The sequence below is a fragment of the Boleophthalmus pectinirostris genome, unplaced genomic scaffold (genome assembly GCF_026225935.1).
Source record: "Boleophthalmus pectinirostris isolate CB_2022bp ecotype Guang Dong unplaced genomic scaffold, ASM2622593v1 HiC_scaffold_15, whole genome shotgun sequence".
Taxonomy (NCBI): domain Eukaryota; kingdom Metazoa; phylum Chordata; class Actinopteri; order Gobiiformes; family Gobiidae; genus Boleophthalmus; species Boleophthalmus pectinirostris.
In genome coordinates this window covers 35,852,554-35,870,865 of record NW_026571070.1, presented here as the reverse complement: position 1 = coordinate 35,870,865, position 18,312 = coordinate 35,852,554, and the positions used below count along the sequence as shown (strand labels likewise).

The 18,312-nt window shown below is 41.6% G+C and overlaps 1 protein-coding gene across 1 annotated transcript in view; it reads right to left on the bottom strand.

Annotated features, from left to right (window-relative positions):
• cubn (cubilin (intrinsic factor-cobalamin receptor)) overlaps positions 1 to 18,312 on the bottom strand; it is a gene marked incomplete at its 3' end in the record, with an annotated part of 109,625 nt that overhangs the window by 57,520 nt on the left and 33,793 nt on the right. The window contains exons 19-33 of the mRNA XM_055150849.1: positions 17,117 to 17,289; positions 16,297 to 16,462; positions 14,378 to 14,603; positions 12,721 to 12,851; positions 12,072 to 12,175; positions 11,909 to 11,994; positions 11,355 to 11,515; positions 8,405 to 8,586; positions 7,981 to 8,137; positions 6,130 to 6,323; positions 5,193 to 5,352; positions 4,851 to 5,032; positions 1,951 to 2,119; positions 1,288 to 1,469; positions 1,017 to 1,173 (exon numbers count right to left, since the gene is read on the bottom strand). Of these exons, the coding sequence (XP_055006824.1) occupies positions 1,017 to 1,173; positions 1,288 to 1,469; positions 1,951 to 2,119; positions 4,851 to 5,032; positions 5,193 to 5,352; positions 6,130 to 6,323; positions 7,981 to 8,137; positions 8,405 to 8,586; positions 11,355 to 11,515; positions 11,909 to 11,994; positions 12,072 to 12,175; positions 12,721 to 12,851; positions 14,378 to 14,603; positions 16,297 to 16,462; positions 17,117 to 17,289 (2,430 nt within the window). The remainder of the gene's footprint in view (positions 1 to 1,016; positions 1,174 to 1,287; positions 1,470 to 1,950; positions 2,120 to 4,850; positions 5,033 to 5,192; positions 5,353 to 6,129; positions 6,324 to 7,980; positions 8,138 to 8,404; positions 8,587 to 11,354; positions 11,516 to 11,908; positions 11,995 to 12,071; positions 12,176 to 12,720; positions 12,852 to 14,377; positions 14,604 to 16,296; positions 16,463 to 17,116; positions 17,290 to 18,312) is intronic.

Genomic DNA, 18,312 nt, shown 5'->3' with positions numbered 1-18,312 from the left:
CTAGCTAGTAGTGATGGGTCGGTCGCGAACGAAACAGCTCTTAGAGCCGGCTCTTTGAAGTGAACGACAGGAGCCTGCTTCTTATTGGGAGCCGTGTTTTCTCTTTTTCTCACTTTTTTTCTCTTCAAGCCGTATGTAGACCCGCAGTTTGACAGCGGCAGCGTTTGAAAACGAAACTTTCAGAAATATGCGTGTGCATAGGATAAAAAAAACTTGCATATTTGGCTGTAGTTCAGCATAAAATGAATAAACCAGGACTAATCTTGGGCTCGAGAGAGCGAGAGAGGTAGAGACAAAGTCCCGACACTCAGTCCTGGATCAGTTCTGGTTTAGTCCTGTTTTACACATGGTTTAAATCTGTTTTAGTCCTGGTTTAGTCCTTTTTCAGTTCTAGTTTAGACCTGATTCAGTTCCGGTTTAGTCCTGCTTGCAACAAAACAACCTGAAAAGTCGCTTGGGAGCCGAAAGAGCCGGCTGCTTTTAGTGAGCCAAGCCAAAAGAGCCAGTTCTCTAAAAAAAAACTGGAATACCCATCACTAGTAGCTAGAATGTGATGCAAAAATGCCATTAGGCCGACCTGCTGTCTGTAAATATGACGTAAAGAGTTAGAATAACAATAAATATTGCCTAAATAAACCCAATTTAGAATCCACTAAAGCCAAACCCAAGTTTTGTTAAACAATTCAAGATTTACAGTCAATTTTTACATCACTAAATATATCGGCAGCTCCAACTCCCATTTCATCGGTTTCATATCGGCCACAACAAAATCCATATCGGTTGGGCTCTACCCACTACACCACTAATTTTAACAAGCATTCTTCACCACACGCTCCACTCTAGCAGCAGATCCGGTGGCCTCTTCAGCCTCTCCATCTACGTTTATAGAACTCTAAAGACCAGCTGTGAACACTTAAGGATTTTTCACAGATGAACACCTGTCACATTAAGGCACTTTAAGAGCAAGAACACCAATAAATAAAAAGGTCGTTGGAGTTGAGCAGATGGACAGTTACCCTCAGAGAAGTAGGCCTTGAAGCCACGGTGGTTCCGGCTGGCGTCAGACCTGAAGCGTACGGAGATGGTGTTGGAGGTGGAGGTGATGGGAGGAGGGGGGGTGGAGCCACACATATGAGCCAGGCGAGGGGAGGAGAATGTGGGGCCATCATGGATCTGTGAGGAGCAAATGAGATACATGAGAAGAGGAGACGAGGAGAGAGAGGAGGAGAAGGAGAGAAAAATAAAGATGATCATGTTTCTTGTGACTTGTGGACTTGTTTTCCTGACCTCCACATAGTCCCATGAGCAGTTGCTGTGGAACTCGATGTCCAAGTCGGTGAAGTTGAGGAGCACACGGTGGTTGGGGTCCACACTGATGACCCAGGAACAGTCCACGTTGCTGGGGTAAGATCCGGGGTACGAGGGGGAGTGGATCTCTCCAGAGGGGGCGGTGATGGGGCCTCCACAGCCTGACAAAAGCACACTTTAGGTTTTATTCATTATATCATCATTCTGTTTTTCTCTTTCCAAGTATAAATTACTACATGTAAGGGTGTGCATACCCAATCCAATTCAACGCACATTTGAGTCCCCATATGCACGCAGATTTCCTCCCAAAAATGCTTGACTAAACGCGGAATAAAAAGTGAAGACGCAATGTCACTTTTGCGTCTTCTGTTCAGACTGTCATCATATAAAGGTAGCCTCAGAGAGTCATGTGAGGCTCATTTTGTTTTTTGTGATTGGATTTAGAATCTAGATGGTTCTAGAAACCAAACACCAAATTATAGCATAAACAGCCTGGTCAATGCCTGGTGAATTCTAGTTCAGCTAGCATTGACCAGGTAGGTTACCATTGGCAGCTTTTCCATATCTTAATGAAGGCTCCGGTCAGGAGTTCTGCAGTGAGCTGTGTTAACATGAACATTCAGTGTTCTGAATGTGCTGTACCTCCGGGGACCTCCACCCAGCTGGCGTTGAAGCCCCTGCCGCTGACGTACTGGTCGGACTTGAAGCGAACGGTGACTGTGTTGCCGGTGCTGGACAACTGCATGGGGCTGGAGGTGGTGCTGCATAGTTTGGCCAGCTGAGGAGCCTGAAGGTCTGGGCCCCCATACACCTGAGGGATCAGTCACCCATGAAGCACAAAGGAACCTTTCTACCCTCTGTCTGCCTGAGCTGCTGTTGGTTTTATATGTTTTCTAAGTTTTTAGAGTTGGTACTATGAATTTTGTTATATTGGTCTCTTTCTGTGGTTGCCACTGGCTGCTCTTGTGGCTGACCAGCTGGCACACTGAGCAGTTTTTAAACTTTTTAAATTTTTATCATGCATATTTAACACAAAATTTTGATGGGATTTTAATTAACTAAAAATTACAGCTTGCGCAATACAAAAGACAAAAGTTAAGGACTTTTTACAGCAACCCAACAGACTTTCTGCACCAAATATGGCAGAAGAAGTTCCAGAGGGAATGTCTGGTCTCATGACAGAGCAAAGCAGCAGAGCGGAGAGCTTCTGCTCTGAGCTTCTGTTATTCTCAAGGTTCATAAATATCCTCTTTAAGTAAAGCACTGTTAAACTGTAAACCAGGGATGTCAAACTTATTTTGGTTCGGGGGCCGTATCCAACCTACTTTGATCCCAAAGGGGCCAGATCAGAAAACTTATGGCATATATACCCCAACGCAACTCTATTACAGAAATATTTTTTTTTATTGATGAACTCTTTCTTTTACAAACTATTATAATATTATGAACAACCTGAAACTTTAAGAGAAATGCAGTTTCAACACGTTTTAATGTTAACTTGTATGCAAATAGGAATAAGTCAATTTTTCTTGGAAAATCCTGAACTCGGCATCCACTTTTCTCATTTTTAACATTTTGCTGATGAGGGTGTCACGGTCAACAGTCAAAACGATCGTCCTTTAAGAGTGTTTGGAAAGAGGCAAGTTTTCATTTGTGCTGCTCTGGTGGGAGGGGCCACGCACAGAGAAGCTGGAGACGCTGCTATGCTAAGCGGCGCAGAAAATTACCAATATTTTAATAGAAAATATTGTTAAAATATTTTAGTAGAAAATCAGCCGAGGGACAGATTAAAGGACTTGAAGGGCCGGATCTGGCTTCCGGGCCGTATGTTTGACACCCCTGCTCTAAACTATAGAAGGTGGTGTCTGACAATTACTCTGACAACCACAGTTTTGATCCAAAGTGACTCTTGTCTCCATTGGGCTTTCTAAAGACAGTGTTGGGGAGTAACGGATTACATGTACCGCCGTTACGTAATCAGAGTACAAATTATGAGTAACTGTATTTCGTTACAGTTACTGCTTCAATGAGTGGTAATTGGATTACAGTTACTTTGCTGAAATAAGTGGATTACAAGACTGTATTTTCCTGTTTTCACATTTTGTGCTACATCCCATTTATTTATTTCGGTATTTCCACTCATTGCTGGAAACCCAAACGGAACGTGCGCAATAAGAGCGATGTAAACGTTATGTTAAAGTTAGCGGTGTCAGTCACACAATGGAAGCAGCAGTGCATTGGTAAAATCGCATTTGTGTCTTGGAAATTCTTCTCCCGATGTGAGATATATATATAAAAAAACAAAAACAAATATAAAATCGCCTACAACTTAAATGTGAAACAGGAGCTACTGGCACTGGTGAAAACAACCTGCATAGACTCATAATATCTGCACTACTGTCCTATAGTGACCTGCGACATGAGTGGACGTGCACACAAACACACAGACACATACAAACACACAGAAACACACACCTTCATCATCATCATTAACCTGAGAACCCGCGGACCACGTCTCCTTCCGTAGTTACTGCGCGGACACCGCCGTCTCGTGCGCCGCGTGTGGACTGTGTTTTCTCGCGTAAACCGCGCTTCCTCCTGTGCACCTCTAAACCAGAACTAACACCAGGACTAAACCAGAACTAACACCAGGACTAACCCAAGACTAACCCAGGACTAAACCAGGACTAACCCAGGACTAACCCAGGACTAACCCAGGACTAACCCAGGACTAAACCAGGACTGAACCAGGTTTAAACTAGGACTAAACCACGACTAAACCAGAACTAAAGACCTGGTCTAGACCTGGTCTAAACCAGGTCTGAAATCAGGAGTAAACCAGGTCTAAAAATCAGGACTAAACCAGGACTAAACCAGGTCTAAACCAGGTCTAAACAACATGACACCTAACAGTAGGTTGACAGAATTTAAGGTGATCTCATATAAAAAACAATTTCTCTATCAATAATATTTTTTTAATATGATGAAGGAAAGACTGATCTTGTTACTGTCTTTTAACAGACAAAACCTCTTATATTAAGATATCGTGGTCTTTGTTTCTCTACAGCAAACAGTTGCTTATTCATGGAGACTTGGGCTCAGACAATTTGAAGACAACAAATGAGAATTTTCAGAATGTGGTTGCTACATTCATGTCGTTTAAAAAAACATGACAATATCAAGTAATCCAAAGTAATCAGATTACGTTACTCACTTTAAGTAATTTAATAGATTACGTTACAAACTACATTTTGGGGTGTGTAACCTGTAATCTGTAGGGGATTACATTTTAAAAGTAACCTTCCCAACACTGTCTAAAGAAAAGTAGAAAGCCCAATGGAGGCAAGAATCACTTTGTATTATGGGTCAAATGCAGAGGACAAATTTCCCTATGAAAACAATAAAGTACCTTTCTATTATTTTTTTTTTATTGCACTTTCTATTTGCAGTTACTGAAAAGAGAGTGAATACTTTTACTAGTACAAGTTTCTAATTTAAAATGAGATGTCACAGCAGACAGTGTGGTGTTGTCAGAAGCCCACCTCCAGCAGGTCATAGTTACAGTCCGGGTGGTACTCTATGTTGAACTCGTGGATGGTGATAGTGATGCTGCTGCCGGCTGCCGTGGTGATGTACCAAATACACTCGCGGTTGTCTGGATACTTGTTTGGGTAACCGGGGCTTTGGAAAGAACCCGCTGGTCCATGGAGCTCTCCACCACAACCTGCACACAAGGACATGAGCAGCTTAGAAATATGGAGGGAGAATGGAAAGAATGTGAGATAACAGGATTTCTAAATGAGGTAAAAGGTGCATGAGCTACTGAATTGTCTAAGTAATTTGAGCTCATCATAAAATGTTGAATAAAGTCAATTTAGTCTCACCTATCTGAGACCAGAGCATCTGAAATCCGGTGAATGACACTGAGCTGTCACTCCTGAAGATCACAGTGAGGGCAGAGGAGGAAGTGGAGCCTGGAGCAGGAGGGGAGCTACCGCAGAACATGCCCAGCTCAGGGGCCTGGGAGTCTGGGCCGTTGTACAGCTGTGACAGGAGTTTTAAATGGTATGTGAGATACAGCAGATAAATTAACTACCAGAAACCAAAACTAATACACGTGATGGAAATATCATGATTCAAGGCGAACAAGAACAGTGATTCAAATATCTCACCATCAAAGTTGAGGATTTGTCTAGTCTAGCGCACCCCTTCACCTTCAGATTGTTTTGTCCTGGGTTGGTTTGGGTTGAGTCCTGCTTTAGTCCTGAATACACCTTAGTCCCACTTAAGTCTTGCACTGGTTGAGCACTGCTATAGTAAATGGTAAATAGTCACATTTTTCTGTAGCACTTTTCCACCTTCAAGGCACTCAAAGCGCTTTACAACAAGGAACCACTCACCCATTCACACACACCCATTCACACACCAGTGTACGCAGACACTGTGGGCAAGGTGGGTTAAGTGTCTTGCCCAAGGACACAATGACAGCATTCATCTGTGGGAGCTGGAATCACACCAGCCAACCTGTGGGTCAGTGGATCTGACCACTCAACCTGTGATGTTTATGTCGAGAGCTGGATTCGAACCTCCAACCTTCAGATCAGTGGGCGATTGCTCTACCAACTGTATTGCCACCCTGGTTTAGATCTGAACACATACAAATCGTGTCCATTGTGTTTAGTCCTGATGTAGTCCTGGTGTATTCCTGGTTTAGTCCTGGTTCAGTCCAGTTTTAATCCTGGTTTAGTCATGTTGTAGTACTGTTTTAATCCTGGTTATGTATACAAATGAACAGTAATACTCAAACCGTGCTGAATTCACCTTGACATAGTCGTAGGTGCAGGAGGACCCTGAGGTGCCTTCGAGGTGGAAGGCGCTGAAGGAGTAGCTAATGTTGTTCCCGGGGGAGGCCAGGATGGTCCAGGTGCAGTAGGTGTTCAGAGGGTACTCATTCGGGAAGTTTAGGGACTCCAGAATACCTTTGTGCTGGTTGTCTATGAGCATCCCACTGCAATCTGAAACAGGCAGCGACTCTTTTTACATCTGTGTTATTGGGCTTAGGGGAGAGGATTGTCATTAGCAGCACAATGAAACAAGTTCACCTACTGACAGAGGTGGGACCAAGTTGTTGTTTTGCAAGTCTCAAGTCTTTGACCTCAAGTCCAAGTCAAGTCCCAAGTCAAAGACAGGCAATCGCAATTCGAGTCTCAAGTCACTGGCCCATAAGTCCAAGTTCAAGTCGTCTAGTTTAAAGACTTGAAATGACTTGAAGCTCAAAGCAAAGTACTAACTATTGCTTAGATTTTTGTAATTTATCTGAATTTTAAACTTAACTGTACTTAAAAGGTCATGGTATATTTATATATGAGTATATATAAGAGTATATAAAAGTTGTAGAAATGCAATTTTTTCCTTTTTAAATTTCTTATGATGATCTTTGTGTGAATCATTACAGTTGGAACAGAAAGACTTTAGATTTGAAAGAGCTTAATAACAATTATGTTGTGTCTGTGTGCATGTGTCGGCACTGAAATGGAAGCATCATGTATTTCCCTCTGGTTTACTGTATTGTACTGTATATTACTGTAGTCAATTTGAGGTACCATCTCACAGTATTTCAGTTCCATCTAAAGTACCAAACAGAGGTGGGAGGGACATGTTCCAGTTTGTTTCTGTAAAATTAATCACCACATTTATGAACTATAAAGAGAAAAGTATTTTCTGAAAATATAGAATTTTTTTCTTTTTAATTAAGCCTCAAGTCTTCTCAAGTCACAGGCCTCAAGTCCGAGTCGAGTCCCAAGTCAATAACCTTCAAGTCCAAGGCGAGTCCCAAATCTTAGTCCATTTTATCAAGTCAAGTCTCAAGTCCTAAAAATATTGTCTCAAGTCTGATTCAAATCCAGGTCACAACTTGCAAATCCCCATCTCTGCCTATTGATAATTTAAAGGGCCCATATTCCACTATTTTCAGATCTGTTATAATGTCATTTCCTCATCACAAAGGGAACTGGAGTTGTGTTTTGTTTCATTCACACATGTGTAACACACAAACCTGCACATTTAGGATCTCTCAAAACACATCACCTTGTGAAGTGTTTCACTCCATACATCTTCACTACAATCATTTGAACAATTACAGTCCTGGAATTTTCGGTAAAATGCAGCTGTTAACTTGAAAACTACCACTTCAGGACATCACAAGGTGGAACAGAGCATTTTGAGCTTTGGAGATATAGACAGACTGATAATAATGAGATACTCAAACATACTAAAAAAACATCTCCAGATCTGTTTTTGAGGAGGTAACATTATAACATGGCTATAAGCTCAGATAGATAATTTTGGGTAATATAGAACCTTTACATATTTAGAGATTTAGAATTTAGAATTTATTCTCATAACATTTAAATCTTTTGGCTGTTAAATTGCCTTTGTGTTTGTTTATGTGTTTGGAGAAATCTCCAAACAAAATATTCACATACTGAACTTTATTTTGCCATTTCCTAGGATAAATGTACCCTAATACCCTAACCCTCTCTCATTCTCCCCTCCACATTAAGAATCTACTCATTGTCAGTACCAAGCCATTTTGTTTGTATCAAAATGAAGTGAACTTAAAAGTTTGCATAGTGAAAAAACAGTAGTGTGGAAAGGCATGTGTGTTCTTACTGGTGGAGTATGAGGCGAGGAAGCCGCCTGCGGTCACAGTGCTGTCTGTCCTCAGTTTGACGTAGAGCTGGTTCCTGGAGGAGAAGATGGTGCTGGGGACCTGAGTCCCACACAGCTGAGCAAGCTGAACAGCACTGCTGCTGTTCCCATCATACACCTGCAACACACAACAGTTTTCTACGAGCACGTGCTTTCAATGAATGTGCTACAGACATAAACCATCTGTTTACTAAAGCTTTATATAAACCATATCTCACTGCAGGAAAAGAACATTCAGATAATCCATCTTCATAAGCAAAACAAAGGCAGTCAGATGAGGTTTGGAATTTACTCTTTATATAGAACCATTTTGGGCAGATAAACTCCTGGTTAGATTTCTCTCAGTAATAAAATGGTGACATTGGTTCAGTGAAGTTCTACTCACAGCGACGTAGTCGAAGGTGCAGTTGATGGAGTTCTCCAGGTGAAAGTCAGAGAAGCTGAGCAGGAGCTTGCTGCCCAGGCTGGTCCTCAAGCTCCAGTAGCACTCTGCGTTAGGGTGGTAGGGCAGAGGATAGTTTGGAGAGGAGAAGCCCCCTGAGGCCGAGGTCATAGTGCCCCCACAACCTGAGCAACACAACAGAGGACAGGCTCAGACTGAGACAGGCTGTGAGACAAACACAACAGAGGACAGGCTCAGAGTGAGACAGGTTGCTGTATCATATAAGTAGTACCTATAAAGTAGTACCATGTTTGAACAGTGTGTACACTACTTCAGGAAAACAGCTTTTACTCCATATTGCAGTTATTTGTGATGAACAAATTTTAATTATACAATAGGCTCTGTTATGGTGAGACCCAGGACCCAGGAGGAGTGAGGACCCAGTTATATTTTTCATGTTAGTAAATAACAAATCACTTAAGGGACATTCCATACCATTTCATCAAATTTCCAGAAAATCTCACGCATCATATTTTAAAAATTCAGATAAAAATACCAGCTGGTCCCTTACTATCATACACCAACCCTGTGAAGTTTTAGTGATTTTCGATCATTACTTTTCAAGTTGTGTACTAGGACTGTTAAAAGAAATCACCAAATGTTGAAAATTTGAAATAGGTTATGTATGAGGGTCCTGTTAAAAACAAGAAAACGCAACATGGTCCGATTTTCACATGTAATTTATGGCATGTGGGTATTGATACAGTTTTTTTTGAATAATTTTAGTTTGAAAGACCAGAAAAAGACCTTTCATATGGTACCAAACATATGTATTTTATGAGGCTCCTTCAGTTTTTAATTGTATCTTGAATATTCACATTTGACACAATGACACAAGTATACAGTGACCATGTACTATGTGTTATTCCAGCAGCTAAAGCTCCAAAACATGAATCAACAAGAATGAATCAACAGGATGTGTTACAAGATATCTAAAAACCCAGAACACAGAACATGACTTATTCGTCATCAGTATTGGAAGGCACATCTTCATAAACCTGCAGTCGGTCCCGAAGCTTTTTGATTTTCTGGCTGAGGTCACGGCAGCATGGACAGTCCCCACAAGTCTGACCACCAGAATTCTCCTCAAACTGTGGAAGCTTTTTCATCCGTGGTGGACTGGCTTTAGATGGTTCAGTTGACCATGTTGACTGAGGTGTGGCCTTGTAACTTCAATCAGGCGCTTCGTCATCTGTGCACTTCATTAATTTGTTGGGAGTCGGCTCTTGGTCCCATGGTGATCCAAACATGTACTGGCTCTCTTAAAATATACAATAAAAAAAAAAACACAACTTAAAAAAAAAAAAGGTGCATTTGGAACTACATAGGTCCACCCCAGAATAAAGTTGAATATGATTTTTTATATGCGATAAATTCCCACAAATCCTGAAATTTCCCTTAAATGGACAACCTTCACACTTCCCATTTAAGGCTCCATAAGTCTTTCTTTACCTGCTCAGGCGATCCGAACATGATAGGGAACAGTTTCCTCACTTCTCGGCTGCTTCCAGATGTTTGAGTTCCTTGCGCATCTAAATCTATTGTAATGTTTTGCATAGTCTTGAACATCAATGTGCCATCCACAACTAAGAAGACAATATCATATTGTTGAACATGACTTGGTTTCTTTAATATGAGAATAATCTAGAGCTGTTTTCTTGGATGTCAGATAACTTGTCACCTTGTCAGATACCTTGTCACATCAAAATTATTATCAAAACCATTTGATTCAGACTTTAAATGTTTAGTGACCTTAGCTGCTGGAATAAAACATAGTACATGGTCACTGTATACACGTGTCATTGTGTCTTGCACTATGACTGAAACCTCAAAAACACGAATGTTCAAGATACAATTAAAAATTTAAGGAGCCTCATAAAATACATATGTTTGGTACCATATGAAAGGTCTTTTTCTGGTCTTTCAAAGAAATATTATTGCAATTTTTTTTTTATCACTACCTACATGCCATAAATTCGATGTGAAAATCGGACCATGTTACGTTTTCTTGTTTTTAACAGGACCCTCACACATAACCTATTTCAAATTTTCAACATTTGATGATTTCATTTAACAGTCCTAGTATATATCTTGATTCTCCAAAAAAAAAATAAAGGTCTCCTACACTTACAAGTAGGTTTAAAAAGGGGCTAAAAATGGTATGCCACGGAAATGAATGAGTTTTTTTTTTTTTTTTTTTCATTTTTAAGTTCATATAAAATGACAATGAGTTGAGACACCAAACTTTCGATTTTGGGCCCGTCAATGGACACATTCTCCCCTAACTTGAAAAGTAATGATCGAAAATCACTAAAACTTCACAGGGTTGGTACATGATAGTAAGGGACTATTTGGTATTTTTTTCAAAGTTTTTTGAGATCGAAGTGGGCCATTTGGTGAAATGGCGTGAAATGACCCCTAAGCAAAAAATAAATAAATAAAATGTTTGAAAAATTTGAACCACACAGGATACAAATTTTAAAGCAGATTTTTTTTTTCTTATCACAAAACATACACAATCATGTGCTGCAAAAGGAGAAATTCAAAAGTTTATTTTGGTCAAATACATTTTGCAGCTCATCCAAGCTGCTTCTCCAGTTCTGGTCAGAATGTTGGTGGACGCTGCCTTCAGTGTTGCAAAACATATTCGACCAAAATAAACTTCTGTCCAAATGACAAATTGAATTTCTTCTTTTGCCATGGATTCTACCTGGACAACTGGGGGATTTTATACACATAAATATGTGTCTAAAATACAATTAAATGACTACTTAAATATATTTTATCCCTGGGATGCTTCAGCCCTGTTTACAGGATCTGTCCATATACCTGAAATTCAGCAACCAATAAAAATAAATAAATTGCCCAAATTGCTCAATTATTGCCCTCTGACCGCTCTGTGTGCCATCCCAGTGTGCGCTGAATCCTTTATGTGTATTTGTGGCGTCTGAGCGGAATCGAATCCATAGCCGGTTGCTATGGGAGACCAGCACTGGGGGCCTGTTTGTGCCACACCACCTCCCGATCAGAGGAGAGGTCTCGTAGCCTCCGTCCCTGAAAAACAAGCAACATTGCAGCAGCCGTGCAAACTGAAATAAGATGGAATGTAACAGTAGCCAATAGGGCATCCTCACAGTGACAGCCCGATTTCTGGCCAATGATTCAGAATGAATTCAGAATAGTGGAAAAATGCTCTTTCTAGTTTGTATTTCTGCACTTTACACTTGATCTTGTCCCTTCCCTAATCATTGCCTCATCAAATAGCAGTTATTTCTGTACTGTAAAAAGTAAACATATAGAAACATGAATAAAACACAAAAGTTACACAGATAGGGCCTGTCTTTTAAACTAATGTCTTGGCAGCAACACTAAAAAAAGAGCAGAGGATTCCCAAAGTCCAAAGTCTATGGTGTACTATGGGTCTTTGAAACAGCTCCAGTGCCTCACCTGATCTCCACAAAGTCAGAGCCGCAGGACGGTGGGGCGCCCTCCAGCTCAAAGTCTGTGAAGTTGAGCATGATCTGCAGGTTCAGCTGGAACAAGACACGAGCACTGGTCACTTTTGGTGACGTTACACTGGTCATGTCTGATCAAAGAGTGCTTTTCAAACCTGCACAGTGATGGTGAAGTAGCAGTCCCTGTGGTTGGGATAGTAGCTCGGGTAGTTTGGGGAGAAGAAGGAACCGGTGGACGAGGTGAAGGACTCGCTACAGTCTGAGAGCATTTAAACATGTCACCACACACAAGTCCTATGGGCATATTTTACTGTAGACTTTAGAGATTGTATTCTGTGCATTATATAAGATGCTGTAAAGGTGCACTATGTAACCTTTCTGGTGAGGGGTCCATCACCTGCTTGTCTCCTACTTGCCATGGAGAATCTGCTCAGAATGTTCCACAGCATGGTATTAAGTTTATCTGTGTCCCTCTCCACAGGTCTGACATGTAGCTTGGCCCTGTGGCATCATTCGTTTCGTCTCTTTGGAGATACTGTTGGATGTTGGATCCTCCACCAGAGAAGTTACATCATGTATCTTTAATCTTTTCAACTATGTATTATTTCATGTTTTTAAGTGAATATATGCACAGTACAGTACAAAGCAAAGAATAAACACTTCACAATCTATTTAAAAAAAAAAGTCTGTACATTAATTTATGGAAACATTACTTTACAAGTCAATTTACAAGATATAAAAGAGGGAAATATAGAAGAAACACAGCTTTAATAGAGCTCATTGTGGCGTGTTGCTGTGTTGTACCAGTGGTGGCGTTGATGGACACGTATCGAGCGGAGAAGCCCTGAGTGGACATAGAGTGATCGGACACAAAGAGCAGGGTGAGCAAGTTGTCGGTGCTGGTGACGGAGGGTGGCACGGAGCGACCACAGAACCTAACACAGGAGCACAACATGTCTTCTACAATCTGAAACTCAGGGGAGGAATCAAGAAGTCACATTTTTACAGGACAAGTGTAGTGCTTTTTCCACTTCAAGATACTCAAAGCACTTCACATTAAGGAACCACTCTCCCACCTCCACACACAGTCACACAACACGGAGATCTCAACTCAGAGATCTCAAAAAAGGAAAAGATGAGCTATTTATGTTGGGAGTGATTGACATTTGGATTAGCCAATCAGGACATGCCTGGTCCACCTGTATCAGCGTGGCGGCTCATGAGTTCAGAGAGGAGACACACAAAGTGCATCTTTAATTGTCCATGTATGTTCTGATCAAAGGGCAGAGTTTGTGGAGGCAATAAAGTATCTCCCCCCTTCTCTGTCTCCCTCCCTCTCTCTCCCCCCCCCCCCCCCCCCCCTCCCCCCCTCCCCTCCCCCCCCCCCCCTTTCTCTCTCTCACCTTCCTCTTTCTGTGTCTGCCCCCTGTCTCTCTTTCTCTCTCCCCCATCTGTCTCTCACTCCCTCTTCTTTGTCTCTCTCTTCTCTCCCTCTTCTCTGTCTCTCTCTTCTCTCCCTCTTCTCTGTCTCTCTCTTCTCTCCCTCTTCTCTGTCTCTCTCTTCTCTCCCTCTTCTCCGTCTGTCTCTTTCTGTCTCCGTCTCTTTCTGTCTCCGTCTCCGTCTCTTTCTGTCTCCGTTTCTGTCTCCGTCTCTGTCTCTGTCTCCGTCTCCGTCTCTGTCTGTCTCCGTCTCTGTCTCTTTCTGTCTCCGTCTCTGTCTCTTTCTGTCTCCGTCTCTTTCTGTCTCTGTCTCTGTCTCTTTCTGTCTCCGTCTCTGTCTCTTTCTGTCTCCGTCTCTCTCTTTCTGTCTCCGTCTCTCTCTTTCTGTCTCTCTCTTTCTGTCTCCGTCTCTCTCTTTCTGTCTCCGTCTCTCTCTTTCTGTCTCCGTCTCTTTCTTTCTGTCTCCGTCTCTCTTCCTTTTCTGTCTCCGTCTCTCTTCCTTTTCTGTCTCTCTCTTCCTTTTCTGTCTCTCTTCCTTTTCTGTCTCTCTTCCTTTTCTGTCTCTCTCTCTTTCTCCGCCTCTTCTGTGTCTTCCTCTTCTCCATCTCGCTCTCCCTCTTCTCTGTCTCTCTCTCCCTCTTCTCCGTCTCTCTCTCTCTCTTCTCCATCTCTCTCTCTTTCTCTGTTTCTGACTCTCTCTTCTCTGTCTCCCTCTTCTGTCTCCCTCTTCTCTATCTCTCTCGCTCACTCTTCTCCGTCTCTCTCTCTCTCTCTCTCCCTCTTCTCTGTCTCTCTCTCTTCTCTCTCTCTCTCTGTCTGTGTCTTTCTCTCCCTCTCTGTTTAATTCTCTCCCTTCCCTTCTTTCTGTGTGTCTCTCCCCCGTCTCTCCCTCTCCCTCTTTCCTCCCCATCCCCCGTCCCCCTCTCCCTCTCCCCCTCCCTCTCCCCCTCCCCTCCCTCTCCCCTCCCTCTCCCCCTCCCTCTCCCCCTCCCCCCTCCCCCTCCCCCCTCCCTCTCGGTACCGTCCAAGTTTGGTGCCGGTCTCCACGGTGCCGTTGTCGTAGAGCTCCACGTAGTCAAAGTTGCAATTGGTGTGGTACTCCAGGTTGAAGGAGTCGAAGGAGAGGCGGATCAGGTTCCCGGGGGCCACACTGATGAACCAGGTGCAGTTGGCTCCATGGGGGTAGGTGCTGGGGTGACCTGGGCTTACGATCACTCCGCTCGGGCTGGTCATGGTGTCTCCACAACCTAGGCAATGCAGGATTTTATTATACTGGCACAACATAGTTCATCCGTACTTTCAGTGAGGAAAATTGTGAGCCATTCCCTTTTTATTAAAGCAGTTACTTTTATATCACTTGGTGCCCTTCTTGTTTTTGGTGTTGGGTAAAGTTGTGAATTGTCTTGGAATGGACATAGAACTACAAGTAGGTCAAAGTAGAATTTGCCACTAAAGTGTGTATGGTGTTTTAATAACATTGCCAATAACAACTTTACTGCAAACCAGGTACGTTTACCGCTTCCCACTAAACATCAGTCGTCTTATGGTCGTGCAGATCGTTTTGCATCTGTCGGTCCAAGACCAACTCTGAACTACATGACATGCAAATGACGTCCACTATTTGGACGTCTAACTCTGACCCCACTTGGACGTCAGTCTGCAGTTAAACATTTGAACCATGGACTAAGGGACTTTTTCCCACATTTATGGGGATGTCTAACACAGACACAGGAAAATGAGATTGTTAATGAAAAGACACTTTTTTTTTAAATTTATGACAAATATCAACATTGTTGTTATCTATATTATTCATTATTATTTGTGATTAAACATGTATTACTAATTATTTATGAGTACATGAGTACATTTTGTTAACTTTTTAATTAACAAATTTACTTTTGTTTGCTTGTTTGTTTGTAAATGCAATTTGTGGAAAATTATAGCCTACTCATACAAAAATTATTATGATTCTATGGGCCTATGAGTTCAACCATAAAAACGGTCTAAAAGGGCAGCACTTTAGCTCAGTTTGTAGAGCATTTGTTCACTGATTTGAGGGTTGGTGGTTCAAATCCTGCTCTCTCCACATAAACATCATTGGCTAAGCATCAGATCCACTGGCTTACAGACATGACCATTCACACAGACAGTGGCTCCTCTTTTCTGTATCACTACAGAAAAAACAAACGTCAGTACTGGATGTCCGGAAAACATTGGAAAAAAGACGTATGGCCCAGTTAAGCAGCTCTATTTGAAATGTGGTTTGGGCGAAGTTTAGGTGTTACTGGTTACTCTCTGGTTGATGGGCAATGACTCATCCAACTATGTTATTTCCACCCCTGAGCAGAACACTGACATTAGCATTTCTTTCTAATACACTTCTTAAATTGAGTATCTATTTTCAATACTAGTGTTAGGATAAATAACTAGGCTTAGGTGGTGTATAACTACTGCTATGATGTAACTGATGTGCTGCTATACAGTTATTGATGTACTGCTATATTTTATTATTGCACTATTATAATTCACTATACAATGACCCAGAAAACAGGGACTAGATTACAGCTGAGAGGTGCAGAGGTAGTTTCAATTCATGTACAAGATATTCTATTTCTATCTATATGTCTAATCAATTAACTAAATAGGGCAAGGACTTATTGATAGGGATATGCGGACTCATGACTCATCACCCTATTCAGTCTGCATTGAAATGTCAGCACAGACTCCTTGTACAAGTATGACTTTCCTAATATTGGAATAATTAAATTATCTGGACTTTATTTCTGTTTCAAGTGTAATTTTTTGTCTAAGCAGAAACTAACGAACACGCAAGGAAAGGGTTATTTTCCTCAACACGAGCTTTAGTACAGATTAGTATGTGATTTTCTATACTTTTGAACCTACAGCCCCAGAATCAGCGTAAGCCGCTGTCTAAGTGACCTTCTATGGCGCGTCCGTATTCTGCCAGGAAGCCGTGGTTGTTGACAGAGGAGTCGGTCTGGAAGCGCACATACAGGGACCTCTGGGTGGACTGCAGCCTGGGAGGGATGTCCACCCCACAGAAGGTCCCGAGGAGAGGAGCACTGGACGAGGAGCCGTCACGGACCTGAGAGCACAAGAACATACTGGAGCAGTGTACTTCTGATGTCATAATCCACAGGATGGACAGAACAGAAGGACACAATAAAGAGGTGGATACACAAAAGACAAGACATATTTGGAACTCAATTGCTTTGTATTTTTTTACTCTGTCCAAAATAAACAAAGAAATAAACAAGTAAGTGGAGTGATATGTGTGAAGAAAATTGGTGATAAATGTGAAATAGTTGCATCCAGAATGAAAACCCTCAGATTGTTTTATACAGTATTTTGACTATATTTTACAGATTGTTTTATACAGATTGTTTGATATCAGTCACCACCAGACATTTCAAGTCAAACATGCTCAAACACGACCATCTAATCAGATTTGTTTATCTCAGTGAAACAAAGGTGCTCATTGGTCACCCATCCTTTTGAATATCTAAAATGTCTCTCACCTCAGATGACTAGAGATTGAGCAGTGAAGTGTTGGAGAAGTGTATCTTCTTGATCTCAGGTGGTAGAGTAGGTATAGATTATGCAAAAACATTTGTTTTAGTATTTGATGTATTATTTAACTTAATCTTGTTGTAAGCGAATAAGTGACATCTTTCTATGGTTTGTCGGACATCCTCCATGGTATTGATAGAGTAGCTGACAGCGAGCTCATGTGTGGTACCTGCACAAAGTCGTACTGACAGCGGTCCTCTACGCTGAAGGACAGGAAGTTAAGGGTGACCAAGTATCCCTGGGGCTGGCTGATGACCCACTCACACACCTTGTTGTGGGGGTAGGAGCTTGGGTGAAGAGGGGAGCGGATCTGGCCTGTGCCTGACAGTACCCCCCCACAGGCTGCACACAGGAAGGAAGGGTCAATCAACAATATAACGTTTTATAAAGCTATAAAACGCTGTTCCAATCCCTTCGGTGCTCTGCCTTGTGTGTGTTTCATTTCTTTCTTGTTCATATGGATTTTGAAAAACTAACAAGCGCAATCAGATAGCAACCTGGTCCCTCATGAGGCATCGGCAGGGGCAATTCATCACATATTGGACAGCCCATATTACATGATCGTTATATCTACAATGCAATGTGTGCAGCTGTACAATGCCCATGAACATTTGTGTGATATTGGTCACACATGAGAATGTCTGTGTTTACTAGCGTTCTAGTTACTAGTTCCATATATGGGTCATTCCACACCAGATCTCCGAATGCCACCACCCGACCATCTCAGATTTTACTGAAAAAAATTCTAGGACACACTTTCCAATGGGAAGTGTCCCAAATTTTAGCTCCCAACTCCTTATAAAAGTGCAATTTCAAAGACAAAGAGGTTTGATATTGAACACACACCTTCCCACACATGCTGTGTACTCTGTGATGAAGACTCTAGAAGATATTAAGTATTAAAAATGGAAAAAAATAAATTTGGTGCCATCTTTACCATGTTATACCAAAAAAAAAAAGATAGCACGCACATCTACACCACCTACACCTACATTTTTTTCTTAATTAATTAATTTATTTTTTGAGATATTATTACATTATTTTGAGATAGTATCTCGTTACATCTCGAAATAACGAGATAATATCTAAAAAAAAAGAAATAAAGAAAATAATTTATTATTATTTTATTATTATTATTTCTTTTTTTTTTAACACTTGCAGCTCAGGGCTTCTGGTAGTGCTTGGTGTAAACGGACATTTCAGCGTCTCGAGGAACTTTTGGTCGCATTTTATGTGAGAAATGCAGCTGAGATGAAGGTTAAGACTGACTGACGCTCACTGTGGCTGTAGCTGTGAATGTTTTAATATAAACATGCAGAGAACACTGATATTTGCTAATTAGCCCTGGGATAACGTTACGTCTGA